This window comes from Portunus trituberculatus, chromosome 47, assembly GCF_017591435.1.
Source record: "Portunus trituberculatus isolate SZX2019 chromosome 47, ASM1759143v1, whole genome shotgun sequence".
Lineage (NCBI taxonomy): Eukaryota > Metazoa > Arthropoda > Malacostraca > Decapoda > Portunidae > Portunus > Portunus trituberculatus.
Genome location: NC_059301.1, coordinates 784,561 through 810,711, shown reverse-complemented (window position 1 = coordinate 810,711; position 26,151 = coordinate 784,561). Strand labels below are relative to the sequence as shown.

At 39.3% G+C, this 26,151-nt stretch overlaps 1 protein-coding gene across 1 annotated transcript in view; it reads right to left on the bottom strand.

Annotated features, from left to right (window-relative positions):
- The window catches only part of LOC123520750 (actin-related protein 8-like), a 133,024-nt gene that overhangs the window by 5,038 nt on the left and 101,835 nt on the right, over nucleotides 1-26,151 (bottom strand). The window contains exon 9 of the mRNA XM_045283313.1: nucleotides 25,673-25,801. Coding sequence (XP_045139248.1) covers nucleotides 25,673-25,801 — 129 coding nt within the window. The remainder of the gene's footprint in view (nucleotides 1-25,672; nucleotides 25,802-26,151) is intronic.

Sequence of the window (26,151 nt, the reverse complement as noted above, 5' to 3'; positions counted from 1 at the left end):
TGCTATACAGAACATCAACACTGAGAGAGACAGAGGGGTGTAAAGACATATATATATAAGGAAGAACAGGAATGAGGATGAAAGAAAGAGAAGTGATGAGCATTAAGGTGGAAAATGGAAATAAAGAGATGTTGATCACATTAGTATATGTGCCTCCAAAGACTAGTTCATGTTCCAGACAGGACTAATCGAGGATACCTTGTTGAGTTTATCTAAAGTGATCAAAGGAAGAAGAGTGATTCTAGTGGGTGATTTCAACTGTAAGGAAGTGGACTGAGAGAATTACGTAAGTGGCAGTGGGGAAGCGGCATGGGGGAAAAGATTTTTGAAGCTAATGATGGAAAACATGATGAACCAGAGAATCAATGAAAACAGTAGATACAGAGATGACAAACCAGCGAGACTGGACCTAGTTTTGAAAAATCAAAATAAATGAAGATTTAAGATATGAGTGCCCGCTAGGAAAAAGTAATCATGTTGTCATAGAAATGGCGGTAAAGGTTAAAAGCAGCCAATTAGATCAATCATATTAAACAGAAAGGCTAAATTACAGGAAGGTGGCCAGACAGAAACTTAAGAAGTACAGGCAACCACCGGCTTAACAAAGGGGTTATATTCCTAAAAAAACCCTTCGTTAAGCGAACTAATTATAACAAGCTTGACCCCTGACTTGAACTTCCATTGAGAGTAAACAAAGCGAGAGTGCATCATAGTACAGTAAAAGTTTTAATGAAAGTAAAAATTATGAAGTTAAACATTTAAGCAGTTTAATTTAAGTCATTATAATGTACACTAATGTATATATGTAAGTAACTTTATAATGTTGATGATCTTAGATTTTTGAAGGGAGGGAGAGTGTAACGGGAAAGACACTAACCGGCAACCTGTGGAATGTAAACAAAGGGCGCATCATTCTACCGCATACAAAACTTATGTACCACATTTCCACAAGGCTTTCCATTTTATCCATTGCAGAGTCATGAGTTCAGATGGTTCTTTTAGCTTGCAAGGAAGATATGATCTCACCAGCCTTCTTAATAGAGTTTGCTGACTTGAAAATGGTAGACAGAAGATGGAGTCAAGATGGTGGCGAGCAATGCTATTAGTTTTCTCGCCTCTCTCATGTCTGTGAATAATATCCAGCTTCACTTTGAGAGTAAGAGACTTCCTGGTCTTCTTAACCCGAAAACTGCTGTACGCCTTCTGGGTGGCTTGGCGGCAAACTGCTGTACGCCTTCTGGAAGCGCTCTTTTTAAACAGGCACCATAAAGTTCCCGTGATTCGTATTTCTTTGAAATTATTTTTTTGTGTTCTAATAACCTTTCTTTTAGTAATTTATATCCTTCTAATAAGAATTTGGTTATTTATATCATATTTATAAAGGAAAACAATGAAACACTATGTTTTTATTTTATTTAGTCGACATTGCATTCCTTTCATAGATATTAGAGATTGAGTCTCATGTATGGTAAGAGGAAGCTATAATGTAGTAGTATAGAAGTTGTTTTGTACAATAGAAAAGAGATAAAGCGAATAAGATTATGGAAACAAGACCATCTTCACTAGACGTTTGTAACACTGTCAGACGTGTCGGCCCGGCCCGCATCGGCGTCATGAGACATGACTCATCGTCTCTCTCTCTCTCTCTCTCTCTCTCTCTCTCTCTCTCTCTCTCTCTCTCTCTCTCACACACACACACACACACACACACACACAGATATATAGTATGATATGTATGTTATTGTGGCTTACACGGAACTAATATTTCGTTACTTTATTTATTGTGAACCAAGCAAAGAGTAGTATTTTAGTTTCACTTATTTATTTTGAACAAAGTGAGAGAGAGAGAGAGAGAGAGAGAGAGAGAGAGAGAGAGAGAGAGAGAGAGAGAGAAAAAAAATTGTAAAACAATAGGGGCTAGAACAATAACCAGTGCATATGCATTTTACTTGACCAATTTATCCATTCCATATGTATGTTGTTTACTCAATATACTTTGATGCCATTTACTTCATTTGCGATTCAAAATATTAGTGTCAGAATAATGGAAAGAATATTACTTATACGGAAATTGCCATTATAGAAATAAAATACTTTTGTTTTATCATTTATTTCTCTTGAAGCAAGAGAGAGAGAGAGAGAGAGAGAGAGAGAGAGAGAGAGAGAGAGAGAGAGAGAGAGAGAGAACATTCGAGCGTTGAAAACACTGTCCGTCGACGAACAGTGGCAATAAGCGGTCTGTGTGTATCCTCCTGCCTCCTCCCCTACCTCCCTCCCATCCCGCTCTCCACAATGCCTCCAGATCCTGCCAGAAATCCATTTTTGTGGCGAAAAATACTTAGAAATATGGTAGCTACAGTAAATTTTGAGTTACAGAATTGTGAAATGAAGTATCTGTGACACATCTTTATAAAGTATATATCTTTCAGTGAAAGTCAATCGTTCGCTGATTTAGCCGCACCAGGAGACACCCTCTGAATGTGAATGCCGCAGTTTACGGGTTAAAAACGGTAGGCGACATTGTAGAGCGAGGGAAGATGAGCTGCTGCTGACGATGTTCTTGTTTTGAACTAGGGGGAGTGAATGGTGTGCGTTTTGTCCATGAGAGGCGCTGGTGTATTCAAAAGCCTGTTGACTTGCGTCATACGGCGGGCAGGGCTTTCAAACTTGGAAAAAATTACCTGGATAAAATTTTGTTAAAGCGAGTTTGGTGTTCGTTAAACGAGCAGCAGCAGCAGCTGCTGCTAGAGAGCCATTTTTGGTAAACAGAACTTGACTATGGTAAGTACAATGAATCACTGGGTGGAAGAGTCAACAAGGTACAGGGTTAAGAAGAACCATCATTGCTTGACTTAGTATTCACAGAGAAGCCAGAGCTCCCTCTCAGCATACAATACTTTAGTCCAATGGGAAGAAGTGATTACGTGACATTAAGAGTTGAAAATGCAGGACCAGGATGGGATAAGATAAAGAGATGACAACAAAAAAAGAGAGATTAAATTTTCCATGCCCTCACTGGCATAAACCCTCAAAAGGCTTATGGTCCAGATGAGGTCCCTTCTATTGTCCTCAAAAACTGTGCTTCTGTGCTTGCACCTTGCTTGGCTTAACTCATTCAACTTTGTCAATTGACTTCTACCTTTCCTTCTTGCTGGAAGTTTGCCTACATTCAGCCTGTTCTTAAAAAGGGTGACCATTCTAATCCCTGAAACTACCTTTAATCTTTAAACTAGCTTTAATCTCTTGCTTGTCTAAAGTTTTTGAATCTATCCTGAACAGGAAGATTCTCAAACACTTCATAAACTTCTATCTGATCGCCATTATGGCTTCTGTCAAGGTCGCTCTACTGGTGATCTTTTGGCTTTCCTTACTGAGTGTTGGTCATCGTCTTTTTAAAAATTTTGGTGAAACTTTTGCTGTAGCATTAGACATATCAAATGCTTTTGATAGAGTCTGGCACAAAGCTTTGATTTTAAAACTGCCCTCCTACAGTTTCTATCCTTCTCTCTGCAACTTTATCTCAAGTTTGCTTTCTGACTGTTCTATTGCTGCTGTGGTAGATGGCCACTGTTCTCCTAAATCTATTAACAGTGGTCTTCCTCAGTGTTCTGTCCTGTCACCCACTCACTTTCTATTATTCATTAATGACCTTAACCAAATTTCTTGCCCTATCCACTCCTACGCTGATGATAGCACCCTACATCTTTCAATGTCTTTTCAGAGACGACCAACCCTTCAGGAAATCAAGAGATCATTCAGGGACACCACAGAACTCCTGACATCTAATCTTTCTAAGATTTCCGATTGGGGCAGAGAAAATCTATTAGTTTTCAATGTCTCAAAAACTCAATTCCTCCATCTATCAACTGGACACAACCTTCCAGACGACTATCCCCTCTTCTTCAATGACACTCAATTGTGTCCACAATGAATATCCTTGTTCTGTCCGTTACTCATAATCTTAATTGGAAACTTCATATCTCATCTCTTGCTAAAACAGCTTCTAATAAGTTAGGTGTTCTGAGGCATCTCTGCCAGTTTTTCTCGCTCCTCCAACTGCTAACTCTGTACAAGGGCCTTATCCGTCCTTGTATGGAGTACAGTACTCTTCACATGTTTGGTGGGGGGTTCCAGTAACACGTTTTACTAGAGAGGGTGGGATCAAAAGCTTTTCGTCTCATCAACTCCCCTTGTCTGACTAACTGCCTTCAGCCTCTTTCTCATCATTGAAATGTTGCATTTCTTTCTATCTTTTATTGCTATTTTCATGTTAACTGTTATACTGATCTTGCTAACTACATGCCTCCCCTCCTCCTGCGACCTTGCTGCACAAGGCTTCCTTCTTCCTCTCATCCCTATTCTGTCTAACTCTCTCTTGCAAGAGTTAACCAATGCTTTCAGTCATTCATACCTTTCACTGGTAAACTCTGGAACTTCCTTCCTGCATCTGTATTTCTGACTTCCTATGACTTGTCTTCTTTTAAGAGGGAGGTATTGAGGCATTTGCTCCCTAAAGTTGGGTGATGTTTTTCTTATCTGTAGAGAGCCAGCACTCAAGGTGGGCCTCTTTTTTAATCTTTTTATTTTTTCTTTGCCCTTGGCTGGCCCTCTTCCCTACATAAAAAAAGACACAAAGAGTATTTTAACAGAAGATGTGAGTTAGTAAGGATGGAAAGACAAAAAGGTTGGAACAGATGGAGAAGAAATAGAAGACAAAAATATCAGTTAAACTATGCACTTAAATGAAACGAGTATGTCAAGATTTGAAGAATGGAACATAAAAATAAACTACAAGAAGGATGTAGAGGGCATATGTAAGGACCAGCTATAATGGTTTTACAGATATGTAAATGGCAAGCTAAAAAACAAAGGAGAAATAAGTAAACTAAAATACAAGAGTGAAAAATGTATGAAGACTCAGAAGATATGGTGGAAGTGATGAACAACTACTTCCAGTCAGTCTTATCACCAGAGAAAGCCAATGACAAAACCCAGTGGAATTAACTGATGGTGTTCGTGAAATACAAGTGTCAGTAGAAGAAGTAAGGAAAATAATGAAGAACAAAATGTAAGGAAAGCCTCCTATATTCAAAAGGGGAAATAAAGAGGATCCATTAAACTACAGAACAATGTCACTGACCAATGCAATAGCAAAAATATGTGAAAGGATAATAAAGAATAAATGGATGGAATATCTGAAGGAGAGAGGCATGTTGACTGTGTGGAGGATGTGCAATATGGAGAGGGCAAGGTGGAAGTAATGGAATTAACAATCAAAACACAGAAATTGGGAAAAAGGAAAATCATAGTTACATATGTGTCACCTAAGACAAATACATGGGGAACTGAAGAAAACAAAGACATGCAAAGAGAGGTGATTAAGTGTTCAGATAATATGTTGAGAAGAGATGAAAGAATACTTTTAGTTTGAGACTTTAATTTAAAAAAAAACTAAACGAGAGAGAGATAGAAGTAATGGATAATGTTGGATAGTGGAGTGAAGAAGTGTTACAGTTGAGCACCATAAATACAATGGACCAGTGGTTGGAGGAGTCAACAAGGTACAGGGGAGAAGAACCATTGTTACTTGACCTAGTATTCACAAAGAAACCAGAGCCCCCTCCCAGCATACAATACCTCAGTGATCACATGACATTAGAGATGGAAATATAGGAGGAGGATGGGATAAGTTACAGAAATGACAACAAAAAGAGAGATTAAATTATCCAAGAGCAGATTTTGAAAAATTAAGAAACTCTTTTGCTGACATTCAATGGAGAAACATTACAAGGAAAATATGAAATACAGGCAACCCCGCTTAACGAAGGTTCACACAACGAAATTTCGCTACAATGAAGGTTTCATTTTACTACCATCTGCTCGTTTAACGAACACCAAACTCGCTTTAACGAAGTTTTATCCATGTAATTTTATTCCAAGTTTGAAAGCCCCGCCATATCATGCAAGCTGATAGGCTTTTGAATACACCAGCGCCTCTCGTGGACAACACATACACCACTTACTCCTCCTAGTTCAAAACAATAACAGCGTCACCAACAGCTCATCTTCCCTTGCTGAACTTACCACCAAAACGCCCTGCAATGTCGCCTAGCGTTGCTAAGAAGACCAGGAAGTCTCTTACTCTCGAAGTGAAGCTGGGTATTATTCACAGACATGAGAGAAGCGAGAAAACTAATAGCATTGCTCGCCACCATCTTGACTCCATCTACTGTCTCTACTATTTTCAAGTCAGCAGACTCTATTAAGAAGGCTGGTGAGACTGTATCCTTCTTGCAAGCTAAAAGAACCACCTGAACTCGTGACTCTACAATGGATAAAATGGAAAGCCTTGTGGAAATGTGGTACATAAATTTTGTATGTGATACAATGATGCGCTCTTTGTTTACATTCCACAGGTTGCCGGTTAGTGTCTTTCCTGTTTCACTCTCCCTCCCTTCATAAATTTAAGATCACCAACATTATAAAGTTACGTACATACATACATTAGTGTACATTATAATGACTTACATTAAACTGCCTAAATGTTTAACTTCATAATTTTTACTTTCATTAAACCTTTCACTGTACTATGATGCACTATCGCTTTGTTTACTCACAATGGAAGTTCAAGTCAGGGGTTAAACTTGTTATAATCGGTCCGCTTAATGAAATTTCTCTTAACGATGGCTTTTTAAGGAACGTAACCCCTTCGTTAAGCAGGGGTTGCCTGTATTATTTCAGAAATATAAATAAGCAATAAAGAAATACATACCTTTTTTAGAGAGTTACGAAAAAAATTCATGCTTGGTACAATGCTAGATGCACAAATGTGAAAAAGGCAAATGATAAAGCTTGGAAGAAACTCATAAAGCTAGAAATGACAATAAGACAGCAGTATAAGGATCCAAGAAATTAATATATTAGAATAAGGAGAGAGGAAGAAAAAAACTTTGTGAAAGATGTGGCGAGTAAAAGCAAAGATGAGCTCTATAAAAGATATAAGATTAGAATGGATACAGAAGATTGCTACAAAGATAGTGCTGGAACTAAAGGACCTAATATATAAAGAAAGGCTGAAGGATATGGGATTATCAACCTTATAAGATAGAAGAAACCGAGGAGATCTAATAACAATGTGCAAGATAGTCAGTGACATTGAAAAGATAGACAAAGGAGACCTAGTGCTGTTGACAGAAGATGGAAGGACAAGAGGTCATGAAAAGAAAATCAGGATCAGGCAGTGTGCGAAGGATGTTGGAAAATACAGCTTTTCACACAGAACGGTGGAGAAGTGGAATGCATTGAATAATGAAGTTGTTACAGTATATAATACAATACAGCTAGGCAAATACACACACATACGCACACAAGATCAGAGCTGAAACTAATGAAGGAAAAAAGAGGCACTATATAGTGGTGTACGTACCACCTAAGACAAATGCATGGTCAGTACAGGAATATGAAGAAATGATAAGTGATACAGGAACATGTCTGGAAGAAATGTTGGGTGGCTGTGAACGAACTATAATGATGGGAGATTTTAATTGTAAAGAGGTGTGTTGGGAGGACTGGTCAATGGAAGGATCAGAGACAACATGGGGAAATACACTATTGACACTGGCAATGGAAAATGTGTTAACTCAGTGGGTCAAAGAAGATACTAGGTTTGGAGGAGAGGGAGCATCGTCAAGACTGGACTTGGTCTTTAGTACAGAGCCAATGGTCATTGAGGAGATGAGGGTGGAGTGCCCTTTAGCAAAGAGTGATCATGCAGTTTTGGAGTTCAAGGTGATAGATGAAGAGAAATCTAGAAGAAATGAAGAATATAAAGTGGGAAGATGGAATTATGCCAAGACAGATTTTGGAAACCTAAAGAAATTCTTTCAAGAGACAAATTGGATGAAATTCAAGAGTGCTAAGGAGCAAATGAAAAGTGGAAGGAATTTATAAAAATATACAAAGAAGGTGAGAAAAATTTGTACCAATAAGACAACATAGAGAAGTTGGAAAGCAGGACTGGTTTAACGATAGATGTGAAAAGGCTAGAACAAGAAAAGAGGATGCATGGAAGAGGTGGAGAAGGAAAAGACGGATTAAGCAGTGGGAAAGTTACAAAAGAGCAAGAAATGAATATGTGTTGATTAGAAGAGAAGAAAGAAAGAAACAAGAAAAGGATATAATTGATAAATGTAAAGACCAACCAAGGCTTTTTACAGACATGTGAACAACAACATCAAAAATAGAGAAAGTATTGAAAGTTTAGAAGTAAATGGAGTATGCAGTGAGGATCCCAGGAAATGGCAGAGGCTATGAATGGATGCTTTCGGAAGGTATTCACAAAGGAGACTGCTTTTGACAAACCACTGGTAATGGAACAGAAAGGGATTATGAAGGAGTTTCAAGTAACTGTGGAGGAGATCAAGAATATGATGGGGAGTTTAGAAGTGAGAAAAGCTGTGGGACCTGATGGGGTATCAGGATGGATTTTAAGAGAATGCAGGAGCAACTGGCAGAAAAAGTTTGTGAAGTAATTGATGCCTCATTAAGGGAAGGTGTAGTGCCCCAAGACTGGAAAAGAGCTAACATTGTCCCAATTTATAAATCAGGTAACAAGAGAGACCCATTGAACTATAGACCAGTGTCACTTACAAGTGTGGTAGCTAAGATGTGTGAGAGGGTGGTGAAGAATAGATGGACAGACTTCTTGGAGAAAAATGACATACTTTGTGAGTGTCAATTTGGTTTTAGAAAAGGGCGTTCATGCACGACAAACCTGATATGTTACTATTTGAGGGTGATAGATGTAATACAGGAAAGAGATGGTTGGGCTGATGGAATATATCTGGATTTAAAAAAGGCCTTTGATAAGGTACCACACGGAGACTGATCTGGAAACTTGAAATGGTAGGAGGAGTGCATGGCAGTTTACTAAAATGGATGGAAGACTTTTGGTAGGAAGAGAAATGAGAACAATAATTAAGGACAGACCATCAGAATGGGGCTTGGTGGAGAGTGGAGTTCCACAGGGATCAGTGTTGGCACCAGTAATGTTCGCGGTCTACATAAATGACATGGTGGATGGGGTGTCCAGTTATGTGAGCCTATTTGCAGACGATGCAAAATTGTTAAGAAAAGTGAGATGTGACAAAGATTGCGAACTACTCCAGGAAGACTTGGACAGAATATGGAAATGGAGCTGTACATGGCAAATGGAGTTCAACACGACAAAATGCAAGAAAATAGAGTTTGGCAAGAGTGAAAGAAGAATCAGGAGTATGTACAAGATAGGAAATGAAGACATAAAACCAGTCATGAAGAAAAAGACCTTGGGGTGACAATTACCAATGACCTATCGCCAGAGAGACATATAAACAAAATAATTGGAGAAGTATTGAACTTATTGAGGAACATAAGAGTGGCGTTCGTATATTTAGATGAAGAAATGATGAAGAAAATAATTACTGCAATGATAAGACCGAGGCTTGAATATGCAACAATACAGTGGGCTCGAACTTAAAGAAACACATAAGGAAACTAGAGAAAGTACAGAGGGCTGCAACAAAAATGGTGCCTGACTTAAGAGATTTGACTTATGAAGACAGACTGAACAGAATGCAACTTCCGACCCTGGAAAACAGAAGAGAAAGGGAGACCTGATAGCAATATACAGAGTGATGATTGGCATGGAAAAAATGGATAGGGAAGATCTGTGTATGTGGAATGAAAGAATGTCGAGAGGGCATGGGAAAAAACTAAAAATGGCCACTTATAGGAGAGATGTGAAAAAATATAGCTTCCCTCATAGAAGGGTGGAAGCATGGAATAGTTTAGATGTGGAAGTGGTCAACGCAAGGAATATTCATGATTTTAAGAAAAAGCTGGACATTAGTAGATATGGAGACGGGACAGTACGAGCATAGCTCTTTTCCCGTATGTTACAATTAGGTAAATACAATTAGGTAAATACACACACACACACACACACACACACACACACACACACACACACACACACACACACACACACACACTCTGCTGTGAAAAAGTTTGTGCCATATTACAGAAAGAGGACTTTAAATAATAAACAGTGGTTTAATAGAAATTGTGAAGAAGCAAAAAGGAACAAAGAAAAGGCATGGAAGAAACTTAAGAAAAACAGTGATGTATTATCAAGGGAAGGCTACAAAACAGCAAGGAATAGATATGTTGAAGTAAGGAGAACAGCACAGAAGGAATATGAACAGAGGGTGGTGGAAAACTGTGATAGTGACCCAAAAATGTTTTACAAATTCATAAATGGAAAACTAAATAAAAGGAGGCAATAGAAAAGGTAAAAAACGGGGAAGAAGTATATGAAGATGCTGGAGATATAGCTGAAATTTTGAACGACAACTTTTGTAAAGTGTTTACAAAGGAGGAGCATTTTATGGGAGGAAGGCCTATGGAAATAAAGCAAATGCAGGACATCATGGTTACAAAGGAAGATGTAAGGAAAATTACAAGCAATCTGGATATTAATAAATCAATGGGGCCTGATGGCATATCTGGGAGGTTGCTAAAAGAATGTAAAGATCAATTGTTGAACCCCGTATTTGATATTGTGGAAACCTCCATACGAACAGGGTCAGTCCCGAAAGAGTGGAAAAGAGCTGACATTGTGCCTATATATAAGAATGGTAGTAGAATGGAACCGCTAAATTATAGACCAGTATCGTTGACTAGTATATTGTGCAAGGTATGTGAAGAGGTAATTAAAGCTAAGAGGAGTGAGTATCTAGAAAGTGAAAACATTCTGAGTGAAAGGCAGTTTGGTTTCAGAAAAGGAAGATTGTGTGTATCCAATTTATTATGTTTTTATTCAAGAGTGACTGACATACTACAACATAGAGAGGGATGGGTGGATGCTATCTACCTGGACTTGAGAAAGCCCTTTGATAAAGTAGCACACAATAGACTGATGTGGAAATTAAAGATGACTGGAGGAGTAAATGATAAACTAGCAAAATGGATGGAAAATTACTTAATGGGAAGAGAAATGAGAACAGTGGTGAGAGGAAGGAAGTCCGAGTGGAAGAAGGTAACCAGTGGAGTTCCACAAGGGTCAGTGCTGGGTCCCATCATGTTTTTTATTTATGTTAATGATATGCCAGTAGGAATTGACAGTTATATGAACATGTTTGCGGACGATACTAAAATTATGAGGAGAGTAAGGAATGTGGAAGATTGTAACAAGTTACAGGAAGATCTTGATAAAATATATGAGTGGAGTAAAGAGTGGCAGATAGAATTTAATATAGACAAGACCCATGTTATGAAAATGGGAAGAAGTAGATACAGACCAAACTGGGATTACAGGCTGGGTGATGAAAAAATTAAAGAGACCAATAAGGAGAAAGACTTGGGAGTAACTGTGCAAAACACTTTGTCACCGGAGAAACACATTAACAAGATTTTTTGGAAAACATACAACATGCTTCAAAATATTGGCCTTGCATTCCACTACCTAGATGAAGGAATGATGAAGAAGATATTATGTACCTTAATAAGACCCCAGCTAGAATATGCAGCATGTGTCTGGTCACTGCATATGAAGAAAAATGTGAAGAAAGTAGAAAGGGTACAAAGGCTGGCAACAAGGATGGTACCAGGACTCAGGGAGTTAGACTATGAGGAAAGACTGAGGAAGCTGGGGCTGACCACATGAGAAGAGAGAAGAACAAGAGGAGACATGATAACTATGTATAAATTGGTGAACAAGATTGACATACTGGATAGAGAGTTAATAAAGGTGACCACAAGTAATCATCTCCGAGGACATGGAAAAAAGCTAATAAAGGACATCTGTCTAAATGACGTGAGAAAATACAGTTTCCCGCATCGTAGCATTGATAAGTGGAATAAACTGAGCAGTCATGTTGTTGACGCGGTGTGTGTCAATTAGATGAAAGAGAGATATGACAGGAATGGACAAGGAGAAAGGACACAGAGAGCTTAGCTCGGGCCCTGTAATACACAAATATGTAAATACAAATAGGTAAATACACACACACACTCACGCACACACAAAGTGCCACATGCAAGATTACTATGGAAGTTAGAGGAGAAGGGTGGCTTAAAAGGATGCACATTGAGATGGATAGAAAATTATTTGAGGGGGAGAGAAATAAGGATGGTAGTTAAAGATATGAAGTCCAAGTGGAAAGCAGTAGAAAGTGGAGTGCCACAAGGGTCAGTATTGGCACCAATACTTTTCCTTATTTATATTAACGACATGCCAGAAGAAGTGAACAGCTACATAAATCTGTTTGCAGATGATACGAAACTGTGCAGAGTTATAAAGCAAAAAGAAGATTGTGAAATACTGCAAGAAGACCTAAATAAGATATGGGAATGGAGCAAAAAGTGGGAAATGGAATTCAATGTGAACAAAAGCCATGTCATGGAAATGGGAAAGAGTGAAAGACGACCCGTGGGAATCTATAAGATGGGAGATGGAGTAGAACTGGAGAAAGTAAAAAAAGGAAAAGGACTTAGGAGTGACGATGGAAGAAAACAATCAACCAGTAAGCCATATTGATAGAATTTTTAGAGAAACACATAATTTGCTAAGGAATATTGGAGTAGCATTTCACCACATGGACAAAGAAATGATGAAGAAATTGATAAGTACTTTAATAAGACCCAGATTGGAATATGCAGGAGTAGTGTGGACCCTTATAAAAAGAAACACATAAGGAAATTGGAGAGACTACAAAAAATGGCTACAAGAATGGTTCCAGAATTTGAAGGGATGACATATGAGGAGAGACTAAAGGCTATGGATCTACCAACCCCGGAACAAAGAAGGGGAGAGGAGACCTGATACAAGTTTTAAATTGATCAACGGAATGGACCAAGTGGATAATGAGAAACTGATCCTGAGAGAAGAATATGACATTCGAAGCACAAGATCGCATAGTAAAAAGCTGAGAAAAGGAAGATGTCTGAGAGATGTTAAAAAATATAGTTTCCTGCAAAGATGTATTGAGACGTGGAACAGTTTAAATGAAGAAGTAGTGTCTGCAACGAGTGTGCATACTTTTAAAGTAAGATTGGATAAGTGTAGATATGGAGACGGGGCCACACGAGCATAAAGCCCAGGCCCTGTAAAACTACAACTAGGTAAATACACACACACACACACACACACACACACACACACACACACACACACACACACACACACACACACACACAAATACAAAAACAACAAATTTTCTAATCTCTCTCTCTCCCCTTCCTTCGTTTTCCTCTCCCTTCCCTCCCTCCCCCTCTTTCTCTCGAAAGATAAGCTACATGCGTCCCGCTTGTATCTAAAATATTAGCAAATGTCACTCTCTCTCTCTCTCTCTCTCTTTTTCTCTGAAGAGAAGCGTCCAATTTCCTCTTTGAAGGCGATATAGTGACTAAAAAATAGCAGCATAATATACAAAGACGACAAGTACGACAAGCTTGCACGAGTTTCCCTCACTCGGGGGCGCGGCACTACCAACTGTATATCATACAGTCGGGCTTTTTCAACATCCGGCGCAAAGGGGTTAATGGTCAAATTGAATGTTATATTTTGTTTCTCCACATAGGCTCTACCTCTAAACTCTGAACTTACGATTTTTGCTAATATATGTCTTCCCAGCAGTTATGGATTAATACATATACCTCTATACAATGCAGTGATAGCCTGTAGTCCCAGATAAAAGCATTAACCTCCCAGGATCTGAATGGTACAACTAATTGTGGACAGTGCTTGCTGTTGGAGTCACCCTGGTGATTGTGGGTGGGCAAGGGCTGCACCTATGGCTCCCCTGATTCTGGCTGCATGGAGCAGGTTTTCCAAATCCACACCCTGTACCACATCCATGGATAAGGGAATGAACTCCTAGGCAAGTCACTAGTTGCACGAGGACACATGATGATAAGGAGGGAGGCATGTTGTAACCCAAGAATCAAGAAGAAATAAAACACTTAAGAAAGAAGGTAACAAGAATGAAAAAATGAAGCAGGAAGCAAGAAGAATAAATGAAGGATGAAGATGTAACACACAAAAGAGAGAGAGAGAGAGAGAGAGAGAGAGAGAGAGAGAGAGAGAGAGAGAGAGAGAAATGGTAATGTAAATATTATGTAGAGGAAGAGAGAAAGAGGAGAGGCTTTAAGCTCCTTGGGTGACCTGCATTGGGTTTCCTCATGCACAGCTTGACATAAGTGACTGTGGGAGTGCAAGTTGGGCTGAGAGGGTAAAACAGCATCCAGAGTCCTCTTCACAACCATAAATTGGGATGAGGAGGGGCCTCAGTTGAGGGTAACTTAAGGAATGCCCTAATAAGGCCTATGAGGTCAAAAAAAGAGGGAAAACAACTTCCTGTGGGGCAGGCACCTCATGATACTCACAAATCACAACTGAGGTAGGGGGCTGGCCACCTGGCATAGAAGCCGAGAGACAATGGCCAATCCTGCTGCCCAGAATACCAGGATGGCTGCCAAACATGAGAGCTGAGTGGTTGGCACCAATGTAATTATCCTGTCTAATTGGAAGGCCATCCTACACAGAAGCTACCTTACCATGGCCCAAACCACAGCGCTGGGCATGATTGCCATAGGACAATCTCGACATCTCGGATAAGAGTTTGGCTGCCAGGTAAGAGTGCTGTGTAGCTAATGCCACCTTAAATGCTGGAAATAATTTCATTTTAACTTAATCCATTTCTGGGGTTAAATTGGCATGGGGACATACGGCAGAAGCTACCTTCAACATTCCTGATATGAGTCTGGCTGCTCATGGAATATGTCTGGATAATGCCAAACCCCAGTACCTTAAATGATGGAGCAGTCTTGCCTTGGTTTAATCCATTTATGGGAATGAGAGGTTGGCTGCTGGTCATAGGAGCTGTGAGGTGAATGCCAGCTTCAATATTCCAAATGGGAGTCTGGCTGCTGGGTATGGGAGCTAAGTGGCTGTTGCCAACATCCATACCCTGGGTAAGGGGCAGGCTGCCAAATGCCATTACTGTAAAAAGTGAAATAGTCTTACCTTGGCCTAATCAAGTTCTGGGTATAAAAGGCTGGCTGCCAGAAATAGGAGTCATGTGTCAGATACCATCCTTATTATCTTGGATAGGAGCCATACAGCTCCCAGGCATGGGAGCTGTATGGCTGATGCTGACATCCATATCCTCGGAAGGAGGCAAGCCATCAGGCACAAGAGCTGATTGGCTGTTGCTGATTCCACTACATTAAACAGTGCTAAATCTCCTCCGGAGACTGAATGATAACTAAACTGGAGCCAGGAAGCTACCCATACCCTGAAGTGGCAGCCAGTACCAACTCGATCCTATGATGGACCTCCCAGGCAGCTATAATATACCATCAGAGACAAGTAGAGGATTGCCACTTGCTCCTGGCAAGGAACAATCCTTCTGAGTTGCCAGTGTCTGAAAACCTGAGAACCTTGGGAGGGGAAAGAAGAGCCAGGGAGAGCCAGTCTCTCCATCTTACATGCCCTCACTTGCAGGTGCCAGGAATCAGGGGAAGGCATATTCTTACACTTCCTTCCTGAAGCAGGAAGAGCCCTTCCTCCTCTTGATACAGACTCTAATACTGTCCAAAAGCTGTTGAAACTGGTTATGGGACAAATCCACATTAAAATCACACATCATTGCCTGACAGAACAAGCACTCCATATAACATAACATAACATAACATAAATAATAGGTTATCCTGTATCAGTTGCACAGCGACCTCGTCATCAGTACTTAAAGATACACTTACAAGTACACAATACATTATATACTAATTCTAAATATATGGCCCATTAACAGGGCTAAGTCCTGCAGCGAAATCCTCTACAATTTGTGGTCCCCATACATGGGGATCATGTCTTGTTTAACTATAGTAAATTTCTTATAAAAACTATCATGCAGTGCTATACATAATTATAAGTCTAATAAATTTAAGTGCTTATCTAATCTGTTTTTAAACATTGTCAAACTAGTGCTATTTACAACCGTCTCTGGCAATGCATTCCAGAAGTCTACCACCCTATGACTAAAGAAATATTTTCTTATATCTAACCTGCAGCCTTGCTTTCTAATCTTCCTGCCATGATTTCTAGTCCTATTTCCCTCCTCTAAGGTAAAGAAAGATCTCACATCTATGTAGTTTGTATCTGAGAACATTTTAAATAACTCTATCATATCCCTCTTATACATCTCCTCTCAAATGAAAACATGTTTAATTCCTTTAATCTATCTCTATACTCCAGGTGCTTTAATGCTGGTATCATCCTAGTTGCTCTTCTCTGAACTGCTTCTAACATGTTGATATCCTGCCTATAGTGGGTGACCAGGCCTGTATGCAATACTCTAAATGGGGCCTAACATAGGAATTATATAAGCTACGCACCACTTCCTTACTTTTATAACTAACATTTCTATTTATAAAACCCAGGATCCTATTTGCCCTATTTCTTGCTTCTAAACATTGCTTTGAAAATTTCATAGTCCTGTCTATCACTACTCCTAAATCCTTTCCTTCCTCTACTGCCTCTAGCCAACATCCCTCCATCTCATAGTTAAAGTTTGTGTTGTCTTTACCTAAATGCATAACCTGACACTTTTAGAATTAAACTCCATCTGCCACCTGTCTGCCCATGCTATCAGCCTGTCCAGGTCTCGTTGTATTCTGTAATTGTCCTTTTCACCCTGTACTGCACATGCTATCTTAGTATCATCTGCAAACTTTGATACTTTGCTACTAATTCCTATATCTAAATCGTTAATGTACACCAAGAAAAGAAGAGGTCCTAGCACTGATCCTTGGGGTACCCCACTAACCACTTCCTTCCACTCAGACATTGCCCCATTTAATACTACTCTCTGTTTCCTATCAGAAAGCCATTCACTAATCCAATCAACTAACCTACCCCTATCCCATGTAGTCTCAATTTGTACACTAGCCTCCTATGCGGTACCTTATCAAACGCCTTGCTAAAATCTAGATATATAACATCTATGCTATTTCCATCATCTAACTCCTTGGTAATATATTCTAAGATATCGAGCAAATTTGTAAGACAGGACCTCCCTGATCTAAAGCCATGTTGGGTATCTCTAATTAATCTATTCTCATTTAAATGCTCCCAAATACTACCCTTAATGATTTTCTCTAGTATCTTACATACTATACTAGTTAAACTGATCGGTCTATAATTATTCGCATCATCCTTCCTACCTTTTTAAATATTGGAGTAACATTAGCTAACTTCCAGTCCTGAGGTATCTCAGCAAACCTAAGTGATCTTTCAAAGATTAACTTAAGTGCTTCAGAAATACTGTCTACACCCTCCCTAAGTACTCTGGCATGTAGCTCATCAGGACCACTAGCTTTCCTATCGTCTAGTTCAAGAATAAATTTCCTAATAATTCCCGGTTTTATATCAATATTTTCTAAAGCTCTTAAACTACTCGTCGCACTGTTTGTAACAGGATTTCCTATTCTTTCCTAGTAAATACTGAAGAAAATTGTTCATTCAATAATTCTACTATGTCTTCATTTTGATCCACTACTACACCATCTTTTCTGAGTGGTCCAATCCTATCCTTATTTCTTTTATCACTGACCTTGTAATAACTATATAATTTTTGGGATCTTTACTCCCAGCTCTAGCTAGTTTTATCTCTGCCTGCCTTTTACTTTTTTTATAACCTTACTCAAATCATCTCTGACCTGTCTGTACCTAATCAAATCTACATCTTCCCACTTTTCTGCAACTCTCTGTATGCCCTCTTCTTCTCTCTGATCTGGCTACCTATCTCATGAGTCCACCATAATGGCTTCCTGTTTCTCTGCCTTATATCTTTGTAAGGGATACACTGCATCACTATACCCTTTACTACAACCTTAAAAATATCCCACATCTCCTGTGCAGTTTTATTTCCAAAACTATCTTCCCAGTTTACCTCTCCTAATAACTGACGTAACCTACCATAATTGCCTTTCTGATAGTTTGGGACTCTAGTCTTATTCACTATATTATCCCTACTGGAATTAATGATAAATCTAATTATATGATGGTCACTGTTTGCTAAAGTCTCTCCTACCTCAACTTCCTTTAAACAATGCTCAATATTTGTTAGTACTATGTCTAAAACCTTCCTCCCCCTAGTAGGTTTATCTACCATCTGCACTAAATAGTTATCCTGAAAACTTTCCATAAACTTATTTTCACTAGCATCTCCTACCATCCTCTCCCAGTTTACTGACTTAAGATTAAAATCCCTAAGATAATTGTCTGACTAGTACACCCCTATTTATCTCATCTACCATAAGGTTGTCTACATCTGCTGACTGGTTAGGTGGTCTATAAAAGCTCCTACTCTAATAACCTTACTTTTGTTTACTCTAACATCCAGCCATAAGGACTCTACTCTGTTATCTACCTTAATACCATTAACCTGACTGGAAATGAAGGATTTTTTACATAAATAACTACTCCTCCACCTATCCTACCAATTCTCTGGTGTAAATACATAATGTATCCATCTACTTCATATTCTTTCCTATTTTCCTAAACTTTTCCTCATTTACCCATGCCTCTGTGACACATACAACATCTAAGTCCTCCTCAACTATATAACTAGATAACTCGTCCTTCTTGTTCCTAAGACTCCTGGCATTTACATAAAAACATTTAAGTCCTGCTACCTTCCTAGATGCTGTCTCCTTATTTGGAATCCTAATCTTATTCTCTCCTATTTGCACCTGGAAATCTTTCCTAATCTTTTCACTATCTCTGTTTATCCTATCTAATTTATGTCTAGCATCTTTCTTCTGGAATGCATTTGCTACCTCACCCCCTACACTCCATCCCAACTCCCTCCAGACATCCACTCAGCACATCCACACCCTTCCTACTCAGATGCACACCATCCCTAGCATACAAATCCCTTCGCCCATAGAACCTATCCCATACATCCACAAAGCTGACACCCACATCCTTACACATCCCTTTTACCCGATCATTCACACCAATGGCTCTAGACAACCATTCCTGCTAACATACACACGAGGCAAGATTCCTGACACTACACACCTCCTACCACTCTCCCTTATCTTGCCTAACATTTCCCGAAATCTTGCCACTAACTCCTCCGACCCACCTGCTCTGACATCGTTCCCACCTACGTGCAAAACTACTACACCCTCCCTCTCCATCCCCCCAACCCTCTTCTGCACCTCCTCACTCACTGCCTTCACACCTGCACCAGGCATATACACGTTCGTCCTCCTATCCCTGTCTTTCCCACAGAAAGTGCTATCTAAATACCTAACCTGAGAGTCACCCACCACACACACCTGAAGTGTGCTAGGCACAACCCTCCTCCTCCTCTCCTCTACCCCCTTAACAAGCAGCACAGGTGGCAACGCCCCACCTGGCAACACCGCCCGACACAGTGCCAACTCTAATGCACCCTACGAAATTCCTCGATAAAAACTATTTCAGGTCCGATCTACAGAAACGATGCCGTGAGCTAGGCATTAAAAATATCTGGACAACTAAAAACCAGTTAATAGAAATGATATTGGTAAAGCTACAGCCAGAGTCCGGAGATACGGAGTCACACCCCTTATCAAACAGCGACGTTACACCGACACGCTCCACCCAAAACCAGCGGGACACCGCGGCCAATCACGAGGACAACGCCGAGTCTGAGGATCTGAGTCTTACACAGGACAACACGGCCAATCAAGAGGACAACGCCGAGTCTGAGGATCTGAGTCTTACGCACATGGCGAGGGAAATTAAGATGATTAAGTCGAATCTGGCAACAAAAGAGATGGAGATAGACTTGTTAAATACTGAAGTGAAGGCAGCATATAACACGATCGAACAACTGCAACAACGTGTGACTGAGTTGGAACATCACCAGTGTGATAATGGAGGAAACCAACACACTGACACCTGCCTCCTCCTCGGTGACTCCAACTTACGCTCCATCTACAACTCCGACCTACATCACAGCAGCTCCGTGAAAGCCATCCCTGGTGCCAACATGGACCTACTCAAATGCTGGGTCAGCGAAAAATTACATAAATATCCATCTTGGGTTCTTTCATAAGTCATTTGAAGGAGAAAACAACACAATGAAAGTGTATGTATGTCAAGTCGTACTATACTCTACGCAGAAGGAAATTCAAGAAAAAATTAGATCCTTCAATGACCATCTTGCCACATGGAGCAATACGAACGGTATACCAGTCATCGATACCGTCCCTATATTTACACTTGGCACCGGTGAACTTGACGACCTCTGCTTTGACAAGGGGACGAACTCAAAATTCTGGCTCAACAGACTGGGGGCCATAAAGATATTATCTACAATCAGCAGACAGTGTCCTCAACTCAAGCTGTGTGATAATTGGGATATTTAAAGAAAAGCACATGCATCTACAATACAAGCAAATGAGCGGCGTAGCACTGGCCAAGCCCAAGACATCACAAGACCAGCCCCACCACTACCTTCCCTGAGCGCTGGCATTCCTGCCAACCCAACAACCACCCACTCGCCTGTCTTACGCACCTACAACTCCTACGCACAAAGTACTTCTCAACGTACTACGTTCACCTCGCACAGACCTGCATCCCATTGCCCACCAACTGCACCTGCCGCATCTCACTACGCTCCCGGAAGAACAACAATGAGACAACAGTGGACTAACGAAAATTAAAGGAGAAGCGAGCGTAGCTCCCACAGCTATGCTGCAGCCCACAATCGTTCCCTTGTTCACCCCTCAGGCAGGAGGGGTCGATATGGGGAAAACTCACCACCAAGCCATACACCTTCAGTACGCCGGGAACGTGAACACTATTCAACCATAAATGTTTCCCAGCGTTACCAATACGATAATGGAGGACATATAGACGCGTTTAGAGACACAGTGCACAACAACAGACTTCAAAACGGTAAAGTTGGATGTTACAATTGTGGAGAATTTAATCATGTACAAGTAAATTGTAGGTTCGATCACAAATTGTCGTGTGGCATTTGCAGGCGCCTAGGGCACAAGAGCCGCCTGTGTCAATATTACACACCATAGGACAACGGCAAAGAAGTTATAGCCGCTGTAGAAACCAAAGGAAATTTTTTGAAAATTGAACACGTAAACGCTCAGTCACTGTTGGGAAACATGGATGTAATAAGACTGTTAGTAGAAGAAAGAAATACTGATGTACTATGTGTAAGTGAATCGTGGCTCGCTCCCAATTCTACGGATGATTTTGTCAAGTTACCAGGTTATAAGATTATCCGTCGTGATGGTGGACGCGGTGGTGGTGTATGTATTTACGTGAAGGATATTTTAACGACTAATGTGATTAATCTTAATGCTCCGAGACAGGAGGGAGTTGAGGACTTATGGGTGACAGTACAATGTCGGAGATTACCATCTATCATTGTAGGGTGTGTCTACAGACACCCTAAGGCCCCTAGTACCTCTTTTAACTATATACAAGACATTTTTAAAATGATTGTTTTAAAAAATAAGGCATTATATGTTTTAGGCGATTTTAATGACAATTTACTGGATAAGGATAATAAAATGTCTAGGCTTATAAAAGCCAGCAAATTAACGCAGTTGGTCAACAAACCGACTAGAATTACCCATACGTCCTCGACACTATTAGATCTTATCATCACCAATAAGCCTAGTTCTGTGCTCATCTGTGACGTTGTCCCACAGGAGGTAGCAGACCACGACCTCGTCTGCATAACTGTTGACTTTAACAAACCTAAGAGGCTGCCAATGATTAAAACCTTCCGCCACCTCGGTAAATATACGAAAGAAGATTTTTGCTTTAAAATACTTGAAAGTAGGGAACATTTTAATAAAATTTTATACACAGACGATGTCAATAGGCAGGTTGAGATTTTTACTTCTAATTTTATTAAATGTTTGGACGATTGTGCTCCCTATGTAACGAAAGAAATTAAACGACCATTTGCACCATGGATGACGGATCATCTACAGGAGATCATAAAACTTAAAAATGAAACTCGAAAAAAGCTTAGATTTGACAGACAAAACGCTGCCCTTCAGGATCAGTATAAGCGAGAGAAGAAGCAAATCAAGACTCTCATTGATGAAAGTAAAAACACGTACTACAGTAATAAACTTAATGAAAATAAAGGTAATGTTGCAAAGACATGGAAAACAATAAGAGAAATAATCCCCAATTCTAAACACAATGCCAGTAATTGCAACTTTGATAATGAAATTACTAAAGCTAACGATTTTAATAAACACTTTGCAGATGTTGGAAGAAATACTTATGAAAAAACTCAAGAGACGCTCCATGGTGAAAATGTGATGTTTTTTTTTAATGATATGACTAATACCCTTGATGGTGACAATAATTTTAGACCGCAACCTGTTGACACTGACACTATAATTCTTACTATAAAGGGACTTAAAGACACAAGCTCAGTAGGCTCTGATGGTATTCCTTTAACTTTCGTAAAAGACTCATTGTCTGTTATCGCATTCTATCTAACTTGCATTGTTAACACTTCCATTGTCACAGGTATCTTTCCTACTACTTGAAAACATGATGTGGTAGTTCCACTCTTTAAAAGTGGTGATACTAATGATTTTAATAATTACAGACCTATTTCTCTTTTACCCATTCTTTCTAAAATTCTTGAAAAAGTAGTTGCTAGCCAGCTCTCGCATTATTTGGAAACTAATAAACTCTTGTCTAATACGCAGCACGGGTTCCGTCCTAGACTGTCTACAGAAACTGCTCTTACTGTCGTTACAGATAAAATTTATGATAATATGGACTCAAAGAAAATCTCTGTATTGACTTTATGTGACCTATCAAAAGCCTTTGACAGTATCAGCCACGATAATTTATTAAATAAGTGCACTAAGCTTAATATTGACAATTTTTGGTTTGCAAATTATATTCAAGATAGATCACAATCCTTTCGCTTAAATAATACAATATCTAAGAAAGAAAACGTACGTTATGGGGTTCCACAAGGCTCAATTCTCGGCCCAATTTTATTTTCTATATACGTCAATGATCTTAATGAGAAAGTCGAGACATCTTTGATACAATGCGCGGATGACACCCAATTCCTCGAAGCTGATACTGTCGAAAATTTTGATGAGCTCATCTCCAACACTGAAAATGCATTGCGAAATATAGAACTTTATTTCCTAACAAATGGTCTATTATTAAATAACAAAAAACGCAATGCATTTTCATTGGAAATAGGCAACTGTTAGCCCATGTTCCCCCTGACATTTCTATAAATTGTAATGGAGTACATATATACCCGACTACGCATGTAAAAAATTTGGGTGTCTATTTTGACAAATACATGTTATTTGATGTGCACATTGCAGAATTAAATACTAAAATAATGGGAACATTAATGTTTATAAACAGAGTTAGTGAGAACTTTGACAAACCCACTCGTAAAGTTATTGTACAGTCTTTAGTGCTTAGCCTCATTAATTATTGTATTTGTATCTGGGGTTCTACCAACAAAACTTTCATTCATACTGTACAAAAACTACAGAACTTTGCTGCTAAAGTTGTAACTGGAGGTGCAAGAAAATATGACCACGTGACTCCTATCATAAAAGAACTAGAGTGGCTGACTGTGAAAGACAAATATTATTTAGAGAAGTGTACTACAGTGTATAAATCAATGAATGGACTATACCCAGACTGGTACCTGAACCTTCCCACAGATAGAGATAATACAACCATCACAACAAGACAAGGAAATAACCTGTATATAAAAAGAACTAAAACAGACACTGGTGCCAGGGCCACTACGGTGTGTGGGCCCAAGTTATGGAATGAGCTCCCTCACTATATTACCACCTCCGGAAGCCTACACAGTTTCAAATCTAGTCTTAGAAATCTACTGTTAAATGTGTTGAATTAGGTCTCCACATTTGTATTTATTTTTTACACTATCTAGCTAGATTTCACATTTTAACATTTCTCCAATATTTTAATTTTGTTTCTAGTCTTATTTTAGTTTTAACTTTATTTTAGGTATTATTTTATAGTATTTTATAGTATTTCTCGTAGATTTTATCTCATCATTTTAGCATTATGGCCTTACGCTAAGTTGATGATGTAGCTACATTTGCTTTCTTATTTTACTTGTACTTGTGTATGATCAAATGAATAACCATGTTTCATGGAATAAACAATATTATTATTATTATTATTCTCCTTTCACTCACCACAACCACTTCATTCACTCTACTCTCACTCTCACTCTCCCCCTCCCCCTCCAACAAACCGAACCTATTTTCACACTCAACAGGTTTAGTCCTATCCTCTCTAACTGCCTCCGCTTTCCTTCCCCTCGCAACCTGCCATCTCTGCCCATCCTGACTACTATCTTTCCCAGTCTGGCTCGCCTGCTCCCTCTTCCCCACTCTGCTCTTCCCGACAGAGGGCCAAGCCACCCTGTCGCCCTCAGAAGGTCCAACCTTCGGCCTGACACTGATCTCCTGCCTAATTTTTTCCACTGTCTCCCCAAGCCTCTTAACCTCCTCCTTCAACTCAAAGATGAGAACTTCGTTCGCACTTTTCCCCTCACTTAGCTTTCTCATTTCCTCTCGCAATTCTCGGTGCTCAAGAGAAAGAACTAAATTCTCGCTCTTGAGCCTACACACCATACACTCAGAAAAGTCAACGACCTTCCTGTCATGCCCACACATCTCACACACAACAAACTCTCCCAATCCCATCTCAACACTCTTTCATGCACTCAATCACACTCTGATATACCTCAGTAGCTACCGCCTTACTAATTTACAATCTGTTAACTCGCAAACAAATAAAAATACTTGGTGACGGCAGGGTGGGGGAACTGCGGTGGTGGGGGGGGCCCTAAGTGAGGTCAACTAATCCTCTTTCAAGGTCAACTTGACAGTTAGAAGCCTAGTCTCCTCACTCTACCAAAATACTTTTAACTCACAAACACTGATTCTAACCACTATTTCACTCTAATCTAACACTTGCAGTACACACTTTCACTTCACTAACACTCAAAAGCACCACACACAGACACCAAGCACAAACACCACTCGCTAACTATAAAAACCACAGCCAAAAACGGAGCGCACACACAACACGTCCACTCGCCACCGCAGCTACTACTCTACTCATATGTGACTATATATACACAAAGCTCCCTGTAGTTGCATAAACTAAGGGAAAAAACAGAAATAGAACTAGGGCAAACACTTATCTGTTACATAGACATGTAGTCCCTGTGACAATAGAGAATCAAATGAAGGCAACTCAGCACTTGATAAAAGTGAAAGGTAAGAGAGAGAGAGAGAGAGAGAGAGAGAGAGAGAGAGAGAGAGAGAGAGAGAGAGAGAGAGAGAGAGAGAGAGGGGCAGCCTGAGCATTTCTTTTGTTTCTGCTTCTCTGTGCTGTTACACAGACATAGCTGTAACTTTGCTGTAGGAATGAGGCTTTAGGCAATAATCTATTATTATTGGTATATGCAAAAACAAAAATCATATTGAGACTGGTGAAAGAATAAGATAATACCTAATTTTCTAAATCTAAAAATAATCATGCAACAAAGTTTCTTACCTGGTCTGTAAGCAACAGGAATTTGCAGAGCTAATCTACTTTGCAGCCATTTTCCAATGTTTTTGAATTTTGCTCCTCCTCCGACAATCAAAATGCTGCTATACATTTTCCTCTTCATTTCATCACTTTCTGCAAGACAAAAAAAAAAAATAAATAAATAAAATAAAATAAAATAAAATAAATAAATAAATAAAATAAAATAAATAAATAAATAAAAATAAATAAATAAATAAATAAATAAATAAAAAAAATGAATAAATAAATAAACAAATAAATAAAAAGGTGCTTATTCATTTAAGCTTCTTAACAAGTTATGTAGGCCTTTAATTAAGAATTTCTTTCAAAATAGGTTACAGTGCACCACCAGTAGTATATTGAATAAAAAATTAAGCCATTTAGCAATTTTCTTATTCTCTAATTACATAAACACTATAACTTTGACATAAATTGAAAGAAACAACTTCCCATAGACATTGCTG